At 38.2% G+C, this 21028-nt stretch overlaps 1 protein-coding gene across 5 annotated transcripts in view; it reads left to right on the forward strand.

Moving 5' to 3' along the window:
- The first annotated feature begins 144 nt into the window (after positions 1 to 144).
- Positions 145 to 21028, forward strand: part of HECTD4 (HECT domain E3 ubiquitin protein ligase 4) — a 78145-nt gene continuing 57261 nt past the window's right edge. For all 5 annotated transcript variants that reach the window (XM_064466016.1, XM_064466018.1, XM_064466017.1 and 2 more), the window contains exons 1-7: positions 145 to 581; positions 12200 to 12717; positions 15286 to 15375; positions 15709 to 15839; positions 18138 to 18246; positions 18858 to 18996; positions 19962 to 20132. In XM_064466016.1, coding sequence (XP_064322086.1) covers positions 408 to 581; positions 12200 to 12717; positions 15286 to 15375; positions 15709 to 15839; positions 18138 to 18246; positions 18858 to 18996; positions 19962 to 20132 — 1332 coding nt within the window. In that variant the 5' untranslated portion in view covers positions 145 to 407. The remainder of the gene's footprint in view (positions 582 to 12199; positions 12718 to 15285; positions 15376 to 15708; positions 15840 to 18137; positions 18247 to 18857; positions 18997 to 19961; positions 20133 to 21028) is intronic.

Genomic DNA, 21028 nt, shown 5'->3' on the forward strand with positions numbered 1-21028 from the left:
CGAGGGGGCGGGGCTCGGTGGGGGCGGGGCTCGGCGGGGGGCGGGGCCCCGCGGGGCTGGGAGGGGGTAGGGTGTATTGTTCCTCGCGCGGTGCATGCCGGGCCCGCCTCAGCCCCCACCCCCCACCCCCCGCCCGCCCCCCCCCCAACATGGCGTCGCGCTGTCACCTGTGTGTGTGAGGAGGGAGCGGGACGTGGTGGCCGCGGGCGGGCACGGCGGCTCCCGGAGGTCCCCGTTCCGCCGACGCCGCGGTGGCAACGCGCCGCTCCTCGCTGCTTCCCACCGCGCTCCGGCTGTCCGGCACCCAGGCCGCTGGGGACACCCCTGCCCCCGCTCTGCCCCCGTCATGGGGGGGTAGCGGGATCCGCCTCGCCTCAGCCCAGCGGAGCCCCCCCGCCCTCCGCGCCATGGGGTCCCCGGCGGGCGCCTCGGCGGCGGCGGCGGCCACCGACTCGGCCCAGTGGCTGTCGGTGAAGGAGGAGACCATCTTCCTGCACGACGGGCTGATCCGGGTCACCGACCTGGCCGAGCTGCCCAGCGAGATCATCGGGGTGGCCGAGCCCGGCGACACCGAGCTGGAGGTGAGCGGGGCCCGCGGCCCCCCGGCTGAGGGGAGGGCCGGCGGCCGGGGCGAGGGGGTGGTGAGGAGGAGGAGGAGAGGAGGGGGATGCCCTCGGGGCAGGGGGGACAGTTGGCAGCGGGGGCGTGAGGAGGAGGATGGGGGTGGGCGGAGGGAGAATGACTAGGGGAGGTTGGAGGGGCCGGGATGGAGAATGGTGGATGCGGATGCAGGGTGAAACATTTGGGGTGTGGAGCCAACTGGTACTGAGGCAGTCTACTTGTTTTAAGTCAAATCTAATTTATTTCAAATAACGACGAAAGTGGAGCTGGGCAGGAGGGTGGTGAGGCGCTAGTGAAGATGGAGGGTGAAGTACTGGTGCTACCTCCCCGTTTTGTATCAGTAGGGTTAGGAAATCTGAACCACGCTCGTGTGCTTCAAGGTGGCCTTTCGCTCGTTTATTTTTATTTATGGTTTTATATCTTTTTGCAGTTACTTTTAGATGGTTTTTAATTAATCAGCCTTACAATAAGATGATTAGGGTGCTGGGGTGTCTGGGTGTTGTGCTTAGGCTGTTGACAGTGATCATTATTAAAGAGGCAGGAGGGCAGCTGAATTTGTCATCCCGGTTTTTTGCCTTCTCAAAACTGCTGGTGGTTTTGGCTGCAGACAGACGGTACAGCTGTTTTATCTTATGAGGAGATGGTGAAGGACTGAATGTCATGGACTGTAGGTTGCATCTATTTTGTAGACTGAATTTTTTTTTTTTTCCCCTGTGTGCCTCCCTTCTCGTCTTTCACCCCGCCCTCTTCTCTAGCAATGTGGCTTGCAATGACACAGGGTCTTTGTCAGAGGAGCTGAGTGGTGTGAGCTGAGAGGGGATGGTTCAGCAGGAGCTTTATCTGTGTGCTATGTTAGGTCACAAGCGTTTAGGCCGCAAAACCCTTTAGTGAGGCTTTGGCTGCTATCTGGGGTGTTGCTAAGAAGAACCCATGAGCCAGGCTTGCAGTTCTGACATCGTTGTTCACCTTGTGACATGAAGTCTTTATGGTGTTTATGCAAACTTCCCACAGCCTTATCTAAGGAAAGATATTTTTTGCTGAACGTGCATTTTATTTTCTGTGTGATGTGACGCTGGGGATTGGGATGGTAACGGTAGCTGCTCCCTTGAAATGGATGTTGGCAAATATCACATGTACAGGAAAAGAGAGAGAGAGACTTTTAAGGTGGATGACTTTTGCCTATAAACGTGGAATGATTCTCCCTTGTGATCAGAGTCCACTCTGGCATTCAATACAGCTTGTATTCAAGAAAATATTTCGATTCCATTACATAGTTCTGGAAGCAGCATTGGGTCTAATAACTGTGTTAGAAAAATACATGATCCCACGGCATTATTTGTGTTCTGTCATAATAAAGGAGGATATCCTTTACAAACCAAACAAAAACCCAAACTAAACCTTGTTTTTAAGATCTTGCAAGCTAGACCAGAAGTATTTTCCAGCATGAAACTTGACACACAGCTTCTTTTGACACATGCTTTAGCTCTGGAGAATTTTTTGTTTGTGCTAGGAATGTTTATGAAACTATAGTTGTTTGGGGGAGATAAGGTTGGAATTAGTGTTACTGTGACACTTTTATAATGAGTGTTTACACAATCAAGTGCCACTGATTCAGATAATTTTTCCTGTTCCAGAGACTTTTTCGGTTTTGTTGCCATGTTTGCAGTATGAAACTTTAAAATAAATAAATAAATAAGACTTTTTGCTGTGGTACTTATTTTGATCTGTAGTCTTAAGTTGCAGAATATTAAAGCATTTTATTTCCTTCTACTGAAAGAATTGATGACCACAAGTGACTTATTTTTCAGATCTTGTTTGTAAAATGGATTATAGTTTTTGGTATTGAGGGGGGAGGGTTAAAAATAGTGACATTTTAAGTGGCATAAATGTAAATTATTTAGCTCATAACTTTTCTCTGCCTTTTTTTAATGTTGTTTTTTTTTACACAAAGTGCTACCTTGGTAAACTGGAATGGCTTTGAGGAGCCATTTTGTGGAAATAGGTGCACGCATCTTATTGAAGTGTGACCATGCAATCAACTAATACAGCGAACAGCTCATTTGCACTGTTTCTACTACGTGCAGTGTAATAAATATGTTTGAAAATGGTCCAGATAGAAATCTCTTGGGATTGGACAAGGGTAGGAGATGCTGCAGCTGCTGCTTTAATTACTAAACTTCTTTAATACACTACTTATGCTTCATCAATGGTGGTCAGAACCCTGACTGAATTTCTGATATGACTTGCTTAATTAAAAAAACCCCAAAACATAGTATACTTAAGTAGATATTTTTGGGAGGGAAGTATCACTCTGGTCTGTGTTGCTTAAATATCCCTTTAAAGATCTTATTGGTGAGTAATGTCAGTGTGTTTGGATGTGTTTCCTTTGTCCTTCTGTTCAAAGGTTTTGCCTATTTATAAAAGGAGAAGCAGAGGGAAAAATGTTATGGTACTGGTATGGATTCCTGTAAAACTTTTACTTATTTTTTATATACTTATATGTGTGTATATGTATTTTTTTCCCTTACAAAAGTGTTAACATTCTCTTTCTTATGAAGGTAACTTCTAGGATTATCTCTAGGTTTAAAGAGTGTGGAGGGTTTTGTTTTGTTTTTATTTTCTTATGTGATTTAAATGATGTCTGCCAACTTCTTAGACTGTCTAGCAGCATATTTACAAAGAATATGTATTACTGAAAAGGAAGGGGGCACTTTTTTAAAATTTTATTTGATAGAACTTTGTAATGATGTGCATATAAAAGCTGCTCCTGGTATGGGTTTCCTAATAAAATCCTCTAGTCAAAAGATACCTAGATTAGTTAGCAATTATGCAAGCCTTTGCACCCTTGTTTTAAAGCCTTTGATACAGAGAAATGACTTTCAAAGTGCAAAGTCTTCAGCTTCTTGGAGACAGCCTTATGTGACTAACAACTGAAGATGTTGCCATGACATTTTGTCCGGTCTCTGCCCTGGATGTCAGTGCCTGCACAGGAGGGACAGCTTAATGGAAAATAAGCTGTTCTTTAATGTGCCACGATGGAAACCGCAGCACTTCCAGAATCCTCCCAGTCAAACATCTTGCAGAGAGGCAATAACCCCTGGGAGTGGGGCAAGAGGTATGTCTGAAGGTAGAGGTCCTTTAAACCATGGAGTTTTAATCTGCCAGTACGCCAGAGTCAATGTGAGATTTATGAGAGTGCCAGCAACATAAACTGATGTGTTAATCCTTGGTAACTTAATAAGAAGGACACTACTGAATAGTGGTTGTTCACATAGACTACACCGTAGCCATCTGATGGCAAAAAAGCATTCATGTGAATCTAGGCAGTTCAGTTTGGTTGACATATGTTACTGGTATAATCCCTCCATCTGAGGAGGCCTTCTTTCTGATCTTCAAATTTGTGGCCGGTATTTTAATTATTTTAAAATTTGCAGTATCGGCAATTTTTGAGCTAACTAGTGATAGGCTTAGTTATTGGTTTTTTTTCCACAAGGAAATAAGTGGGAAGAAAGACAAATCTTCAGTATATAGTCCCAGTATAAAGTAGAACAACCTTATGTGTCACTCCACTTAACTCTGTTTTACATAACAGCCTAACAGAGATAATAGTCATTTGGATATCTGCTCTTGCTGCTCTGCTGCATAGCCTGGGAAAGTTCTAAATACCTGATCTTTATTATTTTTACTTTAATATATTTTAACACGAAGCTAGAAGTGTAGCACCTACCTCAATAGCTGTCTGGATCGTGTACAGATCTGCCCTTGGCTGATGATTTGACTCCTGTCAAGCTCTGTTGTTGCAGGACAGAGTATGAGACTGAAAGGTATCTGCTAAACTTGAAGCTTTCACCTGTTTTCCTCAGGGAGTAGAAGAAACATTTTGTCACTTTTCCCTGATTGCTGAAGGAGAGAGTAGTTCTCTGTAATTATCTAGGTCAGTGCTTCCCAAATCTTTCTGGTTGTGACCTTACTTCCATCTACAAGCTTCACCTCTGTCAAGATGAAAATCTCTAATGCCAGCATAAACAATTGACTTTTTACTAAGTGGATGACCCCTCTTGGGGTTATGACCTCTAGCTTGGGAACTGCTGATCCAGGCATGTATGTCAGGCTTCTAACTTTTCTAGTCCTGCCTTTTGCATCCCCTTCCATTTCAAATACTCCAATATTTCTTTTTGAGAGTGTTTATAGCTTTCAGAGTAACACCAGATGAAGCTAGTTCTTGAAGTTAATTCTGCACAGGAAGATAACCTTACAAACGTGAGCCTTGGCTGTTACTTTTGCACAGGAGTTGAAGACATTCTTTCAAGCATCATTGTAAGTCTCTCACTTGCCTTTTGAGAGGAGTCTGAAGTCTTGATTGCTTTCCTTTTAAGCTCACTTTCATTAGATAATTGTAAACCACCAATATTGTGTGATTTAGTCCCCAGAAGAGTTGCTGCTGTTAATGTCAGTTGTCATAAAATGACCTTTTTGAGTTTATTGAACTTCTCTAATATAGACTACCATGCCTCTTGGCTTTTTATTTTTGAAGTCATGTTTTAGTTTTCCTGGTACAGGAGTATTAGAAAATTTCTTCTAAAGGTTGATTTTGCAAATATGTTTCCTAAACATAGTTTTTATTACCAGTTGGAGCTAATTAGTTCAGTGATCTGCACTCTAAGATGTTCAAATGACAAAGATTTATCTTTACCTTTCTCTGACATTTTAATCTTTTACTTAAATAAGAGCCAATGAAATAGTTTATAAACAAATGAACAAATAAAGAAACAACACTTTATTTTATAGCATTTTTGTGTTTGTGTTTACAGCTTGGTGTCCTCTGTAATTCATCTCGTATCAAGGTTATTTGGTAAATCTCTACAGTTACAAAAAAATTGTTTGGTATAACATTGTGCGTGCAGTAAAAAGGTACTGGTTTCTTAGTGCTTATTTTTGAGCAAGTAATTAGGTTTCTAATGCTTTCACAAGGGAAAAGAGTTCATGTTTTTAGCTGAGTTGTTAAAAAGCTGTGCTGCTATATACAGGATTATGAATCAGTAGAGGCTTTGAACAAGGTGATATGGTTAAAATTTCTTGGAGAGAAAAAATCAGAAAAATTTGAAACTTGTAGTTTTCAACTGCAACACTAAAAGCATAATGTAAAGTATGCAGCAGCTGCTAAGAACCTATAAAATTTCAATATCTAAAACATCAAGATGAAAATGTTTGCGCATACTTCCGTATTTTACAAACACACAGGTATATCAAACAAAAGCCTTATTGAGGGTTTAGAAAAAATGTTTTAAAAGAAATCAAGGCAGTGTTTGCACTAAGACAGCTTCCTACTGTGTGTCTTCAGAACTTGCCCTAAGCAGAAATGCTATTACCCAGCAGAGCAACAGAAAGTGGAAGACTAGGACTATGTATACAATGTTGCTTATGGTAGCCATTTAAATTTTGATGTGTATTTAAATTTTCAGGGTACCTTTAAAACTGTCAATTCTGGTATTTCTCTTATAGAGTAATCTATATATTTTGTAATTCGGTCTTTTTTACATCACTTTATTCGTATTTCTAGAGACAAAAGAACCAAGTAAACAAGTGGTGGTCCCTGTATGTTAACTCTGTGGTACAAGAAGAATGAGCTTATAGCTGTAACGTGGTGTTGAAAGCAACGTAGTTAATTTTTTTTCACGCTGCTATTAACCTTATGATTTTGCAGTGGTTTCTGTTTTTCCGTATGGTTTGTTCCTCCCATGAGATGGGAATAATACTTGTTTAATACTTGGGGGGTATTACAGATCTAATTGATATTGGTAAATGTACCACCATCTTCAAGAAGTTGTTATGTTTATGTGTGATGTTCAGCCAATTTAATTATTTAGAGAAAGAATTAAATGCTATTTTGGAGATTTAAAGGCTTTGACCTGTAATATGTAACTTTAGGAAAAAATACATCTTTGGAGAGTTTCATAACTCACCTATTCCCTACCTGGTAGAATTAAAACTGATCAGTGAAACCAGCCTATTAAGACAGAGACTGTTGTTTAGGCTAGTATGCTGGGAGAGATATTGCAAGAAGTCCTTGTTCACATCTGTCATTGGCCATGCATTTTCTTTCTTTTTCTTTCTGCGTCTTTCTATTCTACCTGCTGTTCCACACCAGGGAGCTGGTCTAAACCAAAAATGTAGCTTAAAAAAATAAACAAACCAACCCAAACCACACATCCCACCCCCCACAAAAATAACCCAACCAACCAAAAAACCCCAAACCCCACAGGCACTACTGCCAGCACCAGGGAGGGGATGAGGGTGCAGGAATTTTAGCCAGAGGAGAAAGCTGCTTTTTAGTGATAGCTCACTTTTTATGACCACATTAAGTAAATTTAAACCTCAGGCTCTTTGTGTAGATTAGTGTGTCTTAATTGTAGTACGTCTGGTATTTACTATTAGTAGAGAAACACTTTACCCTAATAATAGTGAATGCCAGTGACTACCTTCTGGAGCAGTATAGGCAAAATATTGTTTAATGGGAAGAAATGTATGGTTAAGGTCATGTAGTAGGATGAAACAGGACAAAAACTGGATACAGCAGGAAAGATGACATCCTCCCCATAGCTGATCTAAAACTAGATACCTTTTGTGCCTCTCCATGTTGAAGATGATGTCAATGACCAATTAGAGCGATTGAACTGTGGATCAACCATTTTCTAATTAAAATATTTATTAAAATTGATTTAAATTATTAAACAAAGAAATAATATTTAAGGTCAAGATACTGCAAAATTAAAATAGTGACAAACTGCTTACTAACACAGTTTTTAATTATATGTAACTTCAGGCTGTTAAGTGTGAGACTTCAAAACTTTTCGAAGGTAGTCTTTGCTAACTAGAAGCAGACAAAGTTGAAAAACAGGCAATGATCACAGTCACAGTGTATGAACTGTAATTTCAAAGTGACAGAAGAGTAGGTTTCTCATTTTCAAAAAGTTCCAATGTGATGTTTACTTTACTTACAAAATCAGATATAGAAAAAAAAAATCTTAAAAGGTGATGTTTTATTTCTTCCCTTAATTGTAGTGTCTCAGTTTCACTAGAACTTATACTAGAATTACTTGGTTACATTAGAATTACACTTTTTGCACTGACGTTGCCCTTTTTTTTTTGCTGATCATTAGAAGCTACTCTTCTTTACATTTTTATTATATTTTTTCTTAATGGTATTGAGTGTTCCTAAGGAAAATGTTAATACGTCTCATCTAAAAGCAGAAAATGGACTATTTTATCACTACCAATATACGTAAGGTAGACAGACTTTAATTTTTCTCTCAATTCTCTTTATATTTGTCTTTATAAAATGACTCTGTTGTTTTAACCGCTACTGAACATCTTAGCTTTTTCATGTCCTTGTTTTCATAGTATATTAATTTGCATGATTTTTGTAGCTTGGCTAGTTATCTTCTGCTAATTCTGAATATAATCTGTATGTTGTTTAGTATTCTTCATTTAAGCATATGTTTGTGTTTTTAGCTTCATGGTGTTACTGTTAAGCTGCTATTTCTGTTAGAGGTTGTATTTTGAGATGTAAGTAGATACTTAGGTAACTTATTTTATTGCAAAGCAATGTGGTTGTTGCATCCTTTTCAGCCTCTTAGATTCTGTTGAAGCCTCGTTAGCCAGAAATTATTGGTGCTGTGAAGTGATTGATTATTTACTGGTTCAGGTGACTGCTTGTGATGTGTGGCTTTCGGTTGTCTGCTGTTGAGATCTCCCCAAGTGTTGTGTAGGTAAATACCGAGCCAAAGTGCTCAAATACCACTAGCAAAAGGATGCTGAAAACCTGTCCTAAATCAGAGCTCAAATTAAAGTGTAAATACTGAGGCATCAAGCAGGCAGGGGAGAAGGAATTTTACCTCTTGCTGAATGAGGAACAGTTGTTCAATGCAATATTGGAGAGGACAGCTTGAGTAACAGACATGTGCATCTGCGGGGAAATGAATCTGTGCTTATTTTAACAAAGAGAATGGTCAGATCTTCTGGATAAGAAGAGAATAAGCTCACTTGGGGGAGAAGGATTAAATTTTGCTGGGGGATTTAAAAAGGGAGATTTGGCAAAGTACACCAGCTTTTACAGCATGAAGAAACCCTCTTTAGTGGGTGCAGCCTCGGGCAAAAGGTGTTCAAATGGCAGCCTCTGACAGCCACGTGCCAGGGAGGTCTGCAGTAAATCAACTGAGTAAAGGATGGGGAAGACCTTTATGATTCAATCTTAGTGCAAATCATTTTAGCATAGATTTTCTATTTCCTTTCTTCACCTATGTCTTTTATATACACTGGTAGTTGTGTTGTCTGTTTCAGACTTTGTGAATAAATGTGGTGGGTTTTTTTCTTGCACTTTATTTTAACTTGCTTTGACTTCAGATAGCTTCTGGACAACAAGCTTTGCCTGAAGATATGAGAAACCTGTAGTCAGTGTGCTGAGGAAACCTTGGCAAGGGCTGTGTTTCTGTATGAAGTCTTTAGACTCTCCAAAGGGAAGCCGTATATGTAGTGTGGACCAAGCCAAGTTCTGTCATTAACGTTAGGTTAGGGAGAGGTGTGTTTTGCTAACCAGTGAGAACCAGAATGGTTCCCTGGTGTGCAGCAAGATCTTAGGAGTGTGTCCGAACCCTGAAAGCTCCCAAGTTGTTTGTCACAGACAGTCACTGTAAAATTTGGCCTTGAAGCTCCTTTTCAGAGGTAGCTCTGAGTATTTACTTCTAGTCAGTAAAATGTCTTTTGAGAAAAACAGAATTGAACAAAAAAGACTCCTGTATAGTAGATGACTGTACACCTTTCTCCAAATATCCTGTTATTTTCTGGAAGTGCAAATACCTACTCAGACCTTCAGATGATGTTGAATGGTTACGTTTTTTCACTGGTTCCATAAACAGTGTATGAAAACTAGATGATGTAAATGGCTTTATTTCCAAAAATTTGTAAGTCTCTTTTTGGAACTGTCTTCTAAATCTGTTGAATCTAGTATACTTCATATATCATTAACCCAAATTAGTGCATATTTCCTTTACAAAAGTCAAAGGCAAAACACTCCTAACAATTCCAGACAGACTATGCCATGCTTATAAAGCAAATTACAAACTGTGAGATCAGTGAGAAGATAAAACTTCAGTAGGGAAAGGCTTTTCATCAGTGTATCTGCAAATATTTGACACTGACTTCTGTCTTGATTTACACAGGACAGTCTCAGGGATGTACAGCAATATCAAAGACAAAAAAAAATCCATCTTCCTGCTAAACTGTGGGACCTGAGGAACAAGAGCGTGTAACACGGTGCGACTAGTTATCTTAAGTGTACCTTCAGTTGGACCCTAATGAGTCACAAAATTTGCAAGGTTGAATTATATCCAAAACGTGGATCTTTCTGCAACAAATTGGTTACAGTTTTGTTGGTGAGAACCCACCAAATATTGGTAGCTTGAAGTAAACTGAAAAAACATTCATCAATTGCAGTTGGAATTCAGTCTTCGGTTGCATTTGCATTTTGGCTGAAATAAAGCAATTTTCATGTGTTTGAATATTTAAACCTTCTGCTTGTTATTGCACAGTGGCTACACACTTGGCTCAAAGTTCACATGAGGTTGTGCAAAGTTTATGAATTAACATAGTGGTATAATTTAGGTGGGCACAACTCTGAAATATTATCTGGCATGGATTGCAGGGTTCTACTATGTTTATGGGAAGGGGAGAAGACTATAGGCAGCTTCCCCCCTGCCCCAGAAGTATAATCTAAAATGGAAAGCAAACTAAGCCTACCACAACTTGTCTTTTTGGTGTCTTTTTTATTAGCATAGCCAAGGACCATAGACCTATTTTCTTCAGCATTTAACTCTCAAGATGAAAACATTAATTCATTTTTTTCCTCCATTTCTGTTAGATGAGTTGACAATCCATCACATATTTGGTTTAGTTCAAGAAACCCAAAAGCAAACTGGCTTAGAAAGTGTTTGCATCTACAACAGGAAACAATTAAACTTATTTTTGAGACAATAGAACACACAAATTGACATGAGGTAGTTATACATTTAAAATGTGGTTTAGGGATTAATATTCTTAATCTCTCTGAAGAAATTAATTAAAAGAGGTTCATTAGTTTTAAGAAGCTCGGTACTAACATCTATACAAGTGTAATTATTATGTAAATTACTTTAAAGTGAACTTTTCATGACTCTAACGTGTTTTACTGAAAAGCTATTTCATTGACTTTAGTAAGGGTGTTTGTTGAAATGACAGATGTGATTTGTCCTGAAGCGTTTTATCAAGCTGTTCAAAATTCTACAATTAGACATAAACATCTATTTCATATTCTGTATGACTATTGTCTACAATTAAAAAAACCAAAACCAAACATAACCCCCTCCCCCCAAAAAAAACCACAACAACAGCAACAAAACCAGCCCAAATATCCCTGTATGAAATTACCCATTGTATCTCTCAATATCTCACATTCCTTTTTTTTTTTTTTAATTATTGTTTTTAAATGAGGGAAGGGCAGCATAAAGATGGGCCAAAGAGAGTGTGCTTGATAGTGGATGAGATGAAGCAGTGTGGTATGCCGGCAGAAGCCTTTTGGACACTGGATCCAAAGTATCAGAAAATGTTTGGCTCATTGTTTTCCTTGAGGTTGCCATAGCTTAAGTGACTTTGCTGATCTCAACTGTTGTTATATGCTGTAGGAGAAAGGATGCCTGTAAATTACTTAAAATCCTGAGTTGTTTCAAGTGCCGGGCTGGGTACTAACCCATAAATATGTTTCTTTCTGTCACAGTTTACTTGTTTTCTGTTGTTCCAGCTTTGTCTCCAGTTTTACTTAGAAGTGCCAAAAATGCCTCTTTCTTCTGACTGAAATGATGATTATGAGACTTTTAGGTTTTTAAACTATGGCAGCAATTGGTAATATTTTGCAAAATGTGTAGCTCACTGCAATATGATAAAATTGAGGAGGAGAGAAAAAAAAACAGGAGGGAGAGCGTGTAACAGAACTCTTGGTTCATTTTAGAGAACTGGTTAGTTTGAAAAGCTCTAAAACTAGAACATACACATTCTTATTACAAAGTATTGTTGACCTATTAGTTTCCACAGAAGGGCTCTAAACTCAGCCCCTGGGGACCCTCTACCCCCTCAGTCCTTTTGAAGTTCTTAGCAAAATCTCCTCGATTACAAAAAAAAAATGCTCCAGGGGAGGCAAGTCTTTATTTTCAAAGATACTGTTTCATATGTATTTTTCTTTACAATCTATATTATAGTTGTCTTAGCACCACAATTGAAAGTTTAAAAATCTCTGTCAGCAATCCCCAAGCCCAGCCTTCAGTGACTATGCTGACTCAACAATAACAGACTCCATACCCCTTGCATGCTCTTTGGCCTCCAACTTTTATTCATGCCCAGAAATTAAAAAAAAAAACAACAAACCCAACCCGTCCCACAATCTGTTGTAGAGGACAGCTGATCTAGAAATCATACTACTGGCATGTACTATTTTTTTTCCCCTTAAGAAAAAGAAAACCTATATAAGTACCAACTTTTTTCCTCCTTTCAGATACTCACATTTGAGACCAAGAATCCAACAGAGCTGGCTGAGCGCTTACGATCTGTGTGTGGAAACCAGAGCAATGCTTATGCTCGACTGCTGGAGTACCGACTAAATGCTCTGCGTGGACTCTGGAATGCCCAGCGCCAGCTAGCCTTGGAGGAGCAGCATGACCGGGAGAGCTCGGGGGATGAAGAAGCACTGGCCTTGCTCAAGCGTCAAGGCTTGTTGCAGCAGCCTGAACAGGCACCATTTACTTCACGAATGGGGCTTCTATTGGTCTTTCCCCTCATTCAGTCTCAAAGTAGAACAGACCCTTCTCTCTGTAACATAACTGCTGAGGTGCTATTGAATTGCCTTCGAGACTGCCAGCCTTTGAGTTTGACTAAGGAACCAGCTGACTGTCTCAATGGGATAGAGTCTTTGCTGTGCTCCTGGCTGGAAGACACTTCTGCTTCAGGCCAACAGATTCCATACAAGCAAAAAGAAAATGCTGCTGCCGCCCTAGTTGCCTTGGCTTGTGCAAGGTAAGGAAACTGTACTGAAATGACATGTTGTGGCTGGTAGTGGTAGTAAGAGTTTATATTTAAATGTAAGAATCAAAAATGATGTGACCATGTTGTTGATACTAATTTTTGGTTTACACTAGTCTTTTTTGTTCTAACATTTCAATATTGGTTTGGAAAGGGTGAAACTGATAAGTTACGTGTTTATTTTTTTTGCATATGTTTAGCATATGTAAAAACAGAAGGATCTAGGTTAGAAATGCCTTTTGTGCATATTGCTGCTTTTACTGCAGTGATCTGTTTTAGGAATGTTTCCAAATGTTTTTATCATGGAAGAAATTTGTCTACTTTTCCCTTTGTACTGCCCCTTGAATCCTGTAGTTCGTGCATCTTCATTTGGAAGGGTGGAAGTTACTGCCAAGTTTCAGGGCAATTCGTTTCAGATTTCAGTGTCACCTGTGAAACATCTGGAGTTGTTTTTTTTTTTCATTTTGTTGCCAGCGAAGAATTCAACCAGTGTATGTTGAAGTACCCCGCACTATGCATGGGTTTAGCGCAGCATCAGGTGATTGAGGATGAAGTGGCCATAATAAAAACTCTAATACATCTAAAACATCTCATAAAAACTTACCGTTTTTAGCAGCTTTTCTTGGGCTTGGGTAGAGGGGGAGGAGTGTACAAAACTTGGCTTCTGCAAAGCCATATGAATGTGGGTCTAAAGTCACTAGTAGCCTTTTGTAAGCCTTGTTTGTAATGTTTCTCAAATTGCAGCCTTGTCTGTCAAGTTTTAACAGTGATTTAAGATGTCGAAGTTCTCAGGAGATGTCATGATTTGTTTTAGAAAAGGGTTTATTCAAATGAAAACCACTTAATTTCTAGTGTACTTGTTCTAATGAAGTCAATGAGAAATCTACTCTATGTGGCAAACTCTTCTGCACTGACAACTGACTTATCTAAAAAGCAATGTGCTTGAACATAGCTCAGATAAATTGGATTTGATAAACATGGTGTCATTTATTTTTTTTCCAGATGTCAATTTTTCAGGAAGTATGGGATGTTCTTTGGCAGCTGAATTTGTAAAAGAGCTACATTTCAAATACAGCTTTTGAAATGAATGTTGATCTTATATTTTCTTTGCAAATCTGCCTTGCGTTACTTACAGAGTTGTAATATCCAGAGTGCTTTGTTCACCTATGAAAGCCTTGCATTTTGCCTTTAAATATGTAAGCCATGTTGGGGTACTATTAGAAAATGGTCTCAATAGTCTCAAAATGAGAATATTATTGAGATTCCTAGTTGCAGTATTGGGTGTTTCACATTACTAAGAATAAAAAACAGGGTAAATATTGCTTTAAATAATGCATTGAGATGCTTTGAAGTATTCAGTGTCAACTTTCTCCAAGCTGAGGTTTATCAGTGAAAGCATACAGCTGAAAATGACAGTGGGGAAAACAGGCTTTGGGGTGGGGAGGAGGAAAGTTGAGGAGCTGAGACTGACCTCGTGTGACAGAAAGCAAAAGGCTATATTCAGCAGAGTGCATGGAAAGGATCTCTTCAGTTGAACAGTCATGCTTCTGAAGAAATCAGTTCAGAACTGACTACTATTACAGCTAAGGTGCTGTCAGGATTCTCATATTTAGCCAGACTGTTATGCCCAGAAATAAAGCCACTGTGTCTTTCAGAAAATGACTTCTTCCTACTACCCTGACATTTAAAACAGAAACTGGTAAAATATTTTTTTTAAAGACCTCTGATTCTCTTTATTTCTACAAAAGACAGGTGTTTTCCACTAGATTAACATATAGATTTCATAGGTTCTCAAAAAAAGGTGTTCAACTTATGAATGAACAAGAATTATAAATAGTTACAAACTCCATATGTTTGTAAATACCACAATAAAATTTTAAAGGAACTCACTTTTAGGCAAGATTAGAAACAACTTCTACTTTGATTTCGTTTCGTTTTCAGAAGTATATAGTCCTATATACATTTAAATGTATCATTTCAGAAAGGGAAAAGCTTCCAAATCTGTGTTTGGAAGCAAAAGTAATCAGATTCTTGATAATAAACTAATTAGTCTGGTCTTTTCTATTTTAGTCAAGAAAGCCACCTCTAGCTATGTCTGCAACAGCTCTTACTAATACTTTGGCTTAGCCCCAGGAAGACCCGCAGATTGTATTTGAAGATCTAAATATGATTAATCAGCTACAAGAAATATTGGAAGTAGCTGTCTGTAATAGATGCAAGATTGAGGTATTTTACTATGTGCCTAGACTGCCTTTACTCTTCATGACACAGCCCAAGGTTGCTGATCTCCCTACCTGTGTGGTGCTTCATCCTCCTCCAAAAATATAGCGTGAGTTAGACTGGCAGTTCACCAGCATTCTTCCTTTATGTTACCCTCTCATCCTCTTTTTACTTCCTTCATGAAGAAAAGAAATGCAAATCAGAAAAGAAGCTTGATGACATACCTTGGATATTCTGTCTTTATGGTACTGGGTATTATGTTCTACATAGATGCAGTTGTCTGTGTGCATTCAGTCTTGTTGCAATAGACATCTTTAATTCATGTTTTTCTTATCCTTTTAGAGGGTCGCTGAAAACCTTTGTTCATACAGTGCATCTATTGCAGAAACAGACTGATCTAGGATCGTTGCCTGTGGCTGATGTATTATACAGGTTTGTAGTGACTTTTTCAACTGTAGCACTTTTACATCAGCTCTGAAAATGTGTAAGTGCATTTACAGATAAATATCTTTAAATGTGATTAAAAGGCTTTAGAGTGATTGAAATTTAGTCAATTGCAGAAGGAAGACATTACAAAGTCAAATCTAAAAGGATCCACTAATTGTTTGTTGGATGTTAAGTTTTTATTTTTTTAATTAAATATTGATGATTCCTTTTAAGTGGCTTATGAACTCTGACAGAGAATAATTATTTAAATTTATCTTCATCTTAACTTTTGGTTTAGCTAGATTTTGCTGTCGTTCTCATTTTATTTTCTGTTGAAAGGTTGTTGCTTTTGGAGGGAGGACCTGGATCACCCTCTTGTTTGCTTGGAGGAAAGCATATAGTATCTTGGGGCTTTGAAGACATGTTACCTGCACCTGATGCCAACAGTAGTTCCAGCAGTGAAAATAAAGGTGAATTATTTCATGACTGTCAATATTAGCAGGGGAGGACAAGGTGTTTTTTATGGTGGTAATTGTTTAAAAAAGAATGTAAAGCTTTAGAGTTGGAAAGGATTTCTCCTTTTCTGTTGGAAGTAATGTAAAAGCAAGTACAGTATGTATCAAATAAGTGAAAGCTGAAGGGTTTAGAAAAGACCATCTGGAGAGAGAACTGGGCATCACGGGAGTGTCTTGAAGCCTGACATATAATGAGAGGGGGAGGGCAGCAACTGTCTGGACACTTAGTTGTCTTAGTCTGTACATTCAAAACTGAAGTTTTGAAAACACGGCCCTAATTTGTAGGAGTACTAAATTGTTTACATTGTTTGGCTTGTCATACCTATTCTCATTAAGTTAATCTAACTACATCTGTAAATTATTTGTTTGCTTTTTTAAGGTTGATTTGGGGACCATATAGAAAAAGTTATCCCTGTTAATATAAAAATTAAGAGCCTAAAACTGAAGTCCAGTATGGTGTATAATTTTTTTTTTACATACAAGATAATGGGGTTCAGAAGTGTTGCTTTTTAGTTGCTGAAGACCAGATGGACAATTTAAAATGTCGGTAATCAGGCTGTAGGAAACCATGAAAAGCACTAGACACAGTGACCCTCCCTCACTTCAGTGGGACTTTTGCAGAGAGGTCAAACTGAGTTTGGATATTATCTACGTGATAGTCTTTCAGTAAGCATATATTTTTTGTTGTTCTGTGCAGTATCACTGTATTCCACAGCGATCATTGGGAGAGCACATTTATATCTAGAAGTACAAGTTCATTGCTTTTTCCCCCCTTTTCCTATTCTGGTCTTGTTTCTGTCCAATCTGTATGTTTTTTAATGCTTTCTCTCGTAGTTAATTCCCTGAATTATCAGTTTTTACTGCTTTGTTTGCTTACTATTTTTCCACTAAATGAGAGAGTTCATGTTGCTTTAGAAATATTAGTTCAAGCTTTGACATCTCATTAAGTTTAATGCAAGCCATAGGAATTTACAAATCTGAGTTGTCGTTTTAGGCTATCTGCAAATTTAATGGAGACATCTATATTTTGAAGTGGTTTTCTTGCTATGAGAGTGACTAGAGGTTTGGGGGTTTTGCTGTGTTGGGTGGGGTTTTTTTGTGTTTTGTTTTGTTTGTTTGTTTTTGTCCCCAGCTAACTGTTCAGATTCTGTGAACTTAAGTAGGTTGACCTGGACTGGTTTATTGACAACAACCCTGATACAAGGTTTTGCCTTGCGTGTCCCATCTTGATTGTTAATAATTACTACTTTGTGAGTTACTATGTTTGAAATACATTCTGTCTTAATTCAATGGTGTTCAGAGGTAGAAGGGTCTGCTTACTAGCTTTAAGAGAAGCACAGAGTTGTACCAGAAATTAGATCAAGGTTTGATATTGGATTATTCCTTTCCCACAAACAATAATGTTATACCAGCAGTTCTGACCAGAAAGGCTTGAATAGTCATAAGTATTGCTTGTATCTTATCTTGCTGCCAGTTCTGAACAGCGTTACCTGTTGCAAAAGCAGAAGGCAACAGTCTTCTGCCCCTCTGCGTCATTCTGAGGGCATTTAATAGCAAATACTCAAGTTGTTTTACATTTAAGTAAAGGAATTTTCCACTTGAAATTAATTTGGTTGAATAGTCCTGTGTTCCCAAGCATGGTTGGGTACGCTAGTCTAGCTCCTACTGTGTTTATAGTTTGAATAGTGTGCAGAAAAGGTTACTGTGGGTTTTTTTGGTGTGTGGTTTTTTTTTTTTTTTCCAGAAGCTTGGACCATAATACACAAAGGCAGGTCTTTAATACTGAAATGAGAACACAATGCAGGAAAATGAAATTAATCAGAAATGGATGATGTACATTTGAATCATGAAAAAACAGCACTAATGTCATTTATTGTCTCAAAAGAGAAGCTGAGTGACTAGCACCTAATTCTTGCTAAGTTTATTTGGCAACACCCGGAGGTTTAAATAGCCCTAGTATTCGTGTCGGCGAGTTAGGCATAATCTGGGCACTTCTGTAAGGCTTGAAAGAAATGTAAAGAAACTACTGTGAAAAGAATGGACTTTGACTATGTTACAGTAGCTCTTAAAACACCAAATAGTAAATTCACTATTTAAAAAAATGGTTCTGACCTGTTGGTAATGACCTGTCATGAGCATCTGTTGGTTTTCAGTCACTGTGGTAGCTACCACAGAAGCGTAACAACCATGGAGAATTTCCAGTTTTGTGTGTTACAGAGGAGGTCTCTGCTCTATTCTTTCTTCCTGATTCAGATGCAGACTTAGGACGCTGTCTTGCAGCAGATGGGCTCTATCTTTATACAACTAATTCAGTGGGCAGAGGAATAAGCAAATTAGGATCTGGATTACATGGTACTTTGCGGTAAGTGACAGTTGAATATTTGCTATTCTGCAGAGCTCTTTAGAAAAAAAAGGGAAGTTATTGTTTCGGTAAACCACTTAGATGTTAGGTGTAACAAGACTAGAGCATATTAATGCATTTTCATTAAATGCTATTTCAGTGTTCTGGTTTTCTCATCTGAAATTGTTCTTGAGTATGGCTTTTCTAGAACTGTAGAATAATTTAGCTTGGAAGGGACCTCTGGAGGCCATCTAGTCCAACCTCCTGCAAAGAGGTATACTAGCAGAATAGCTAGTATTTTAGATATTTGTTTTTTAATGTATAGTATTCTTTGCTGAGAGGCATATACTATGGACTAGTTTTGTGACATTTTAATGTATGGTTCTACAATTGCTGAATTTAATTAGAAGAAAATATTTTTATGTCATTTATTGTATAAATGATTAGTACAGATGTGATTCACTGTACCTTCTTGCTTCCTTATCGCTTTTAAGTCTTACAACAGAAACTGCTGCCTTATGCTGACTTGAAGTTAAGTTCAGTCAAAGTTCAAGAATGTGGTTGTGAGTTTTTCTTAGAAAAAAAAATAGCATAGAGGTTTAAAGAGTTTTAATATACTGCTTTTTTGCCAGAGGTTTTGTGTACTGCCGTAATGAGGAGCTGGAGACTGGGTGGATTGCTTTTGGCAACAGCAAACTTCTTCATCGGCCTGTCTCTTTTGATAATAAGCCTCACTCCCTTTTCCAGGTTGTGGATCAGCATACCCTTCAGGTAAAAGGAACAGCTAGGATGTTCATTGCAGAGTTATGGTAGAGTAAGAGAACGTTCTTAATTAATCACAGTCACTTCTAGCTTTAATTAGTTTTGTCCTTGAGGTTTCTTCTTTTTGCTTTGAGAAACTGCCTTTTTATAAGCCCCTATTGAAAGCATTGCATGATAGAACTTGTAAGTTATGTTATAGATATTACTGTTCCTATGTGTTTGTGTGTGTGTATATATATATGCATGTGTATGTATACATATACATATATAGACTTACACTGTACTGTATTATGACAGTATCATAAGAGCCAATGTGATGGTATTGTAAGCATATAGCATGGTCACATTATAAATCAATCAAACAATAGCAAAATGGACTTTGACTTAAACTGAAAACATAATCTTCCTAAACAGCTCATTATTCTTCTACTGTAACAAGATTCAGGTATTGTTTCTGACCTAATTGTGTTTTGTAGATAAACGGTTGTCATCCTTTGCCAAAATGGATAGCTTGTTTACTTTGGGTCTTTTCCTTGCTGTGGTTTTAAGGATGGATGTGCACACTTATGTCCAGTGTGTTTCCTGAAACTGAGAATGTTTGGATTCCTTTTTTCTTCCAAAGTTTCCAGTAATGTTTCAGAGGAGTTGCAGAGAGTAGATAACTCTTTAGCATCTGTATTTTCCTTATGGTACTGTGGGTACACTCTCAACCATTAGAGACATGAGCCTTTTATTTTTAGATATGTTAAATGTTTAGATATATAAGCTGGTTTGTATGTGTTAGATCCATTTGGCAAACATTATAGAATAGCTCTTTAACAAATAAAATAATAGCACTATGATGTCCAATAATAAGCTTCTTTTGGACTAACTGCACTTGATCTCTATTTATTTATTTATTTTAAAGTATGCTGTTAATACTTACAAGGACAAACTTCAAAATAAGAACTGTTAAGATGCTCTCTGTCTCATAGGTATGTCAAATAATCCCAATGCCAGTAAATCACTTCCCAGTTGGCAGTACTATGACTACCGTGCATCTTTCTTCAGATGGCACATATTTCTACTGGATTTGGTCTCCTGCAAGCCTCAATGAAAAAACACCAAAAGGCCACTCTGTCTTTATGGATATTTTCGAACTTATAGTAAGCAAATTATGTTGTTTTCTATTACTCTGCCGTTGGTAGCATGACTACTGCTTAACTAAATATCAGCCTTTTAAAATCAAGATATTGATATCTGTAATCCGAATAGCTGTTTGTAATGTGTTTACGAAATAACTTTTAACTGAACAGAAGGTATATTGTTCCATTCTATCTTCAGAGGATGTACGACTATCATATTCCAGCAATATGAATTGTCTTGTAGCATAAAACATATTTTATTATAATTAGCAGTTAAGTTTTATGTGGGACACTAATTCAGTGCATTAGGATTTAAAGCACTGTTTACTGTGGATCTGCTTCATTGTGTTAAAAGCCAGTCGAGTCCCACAGTTGCAAATACAATTGTTTTGTCTACGCTGCATTTTGTAACCTAATATATTTTTTATGTTGTATGACAATCATTGGTTTTAGTGTAAAACCAAATACATTTCAAAATATTAAGTCTGGAGAAATGTATCAGTAGTTTGAACTCCCTTTTCTCTCAATGGCTTATGTATGTTTAAATGTGTATGTATATATACATATATGTGCATGCATTTGTATACATGTGCGTGCATATTTTAATTCACAGTGAAGCAGCTAGTCTAAAAACTTATTCATTTGTACAGCAGAGCTTACAGCAATTCCTAGACCTCTGGTATTGATAATTGAAATTGTACAAGGATTTAGCTTTGGAGTACTTGGGGCGCACTGTCTGTATGTCTGCTCAGCAGTTGCTGTACAACAGCTCTGCTTAGTGGGATGATGGAGCTACAATTGGTGGGCTGTAGTAGGGCAACTTATGGAAAATACCTAATGGTGTAAATCAGATCTTATCTTCATTAAGAGATGCGATCTTCAATCAAATGTCCCCTGAAGATTATGGTCTAAGAAAA

The sequence above is a fragment of the Phalacrocorax carbo genome, chromosome 15, assembly GCF_963921805.1.
Source record: "Phalacrocorax carbo chromosome 15, bPhaCar2.1, whole genome shotgun sequence".
In the NCBI taxonomy this organism is placed as follows: Eukaryota; Metazoa; Chordata; class Aves; order Suliformes; family Phalacrocoracidae; genus Phalacrocorax; species Phalacrocorax carbo.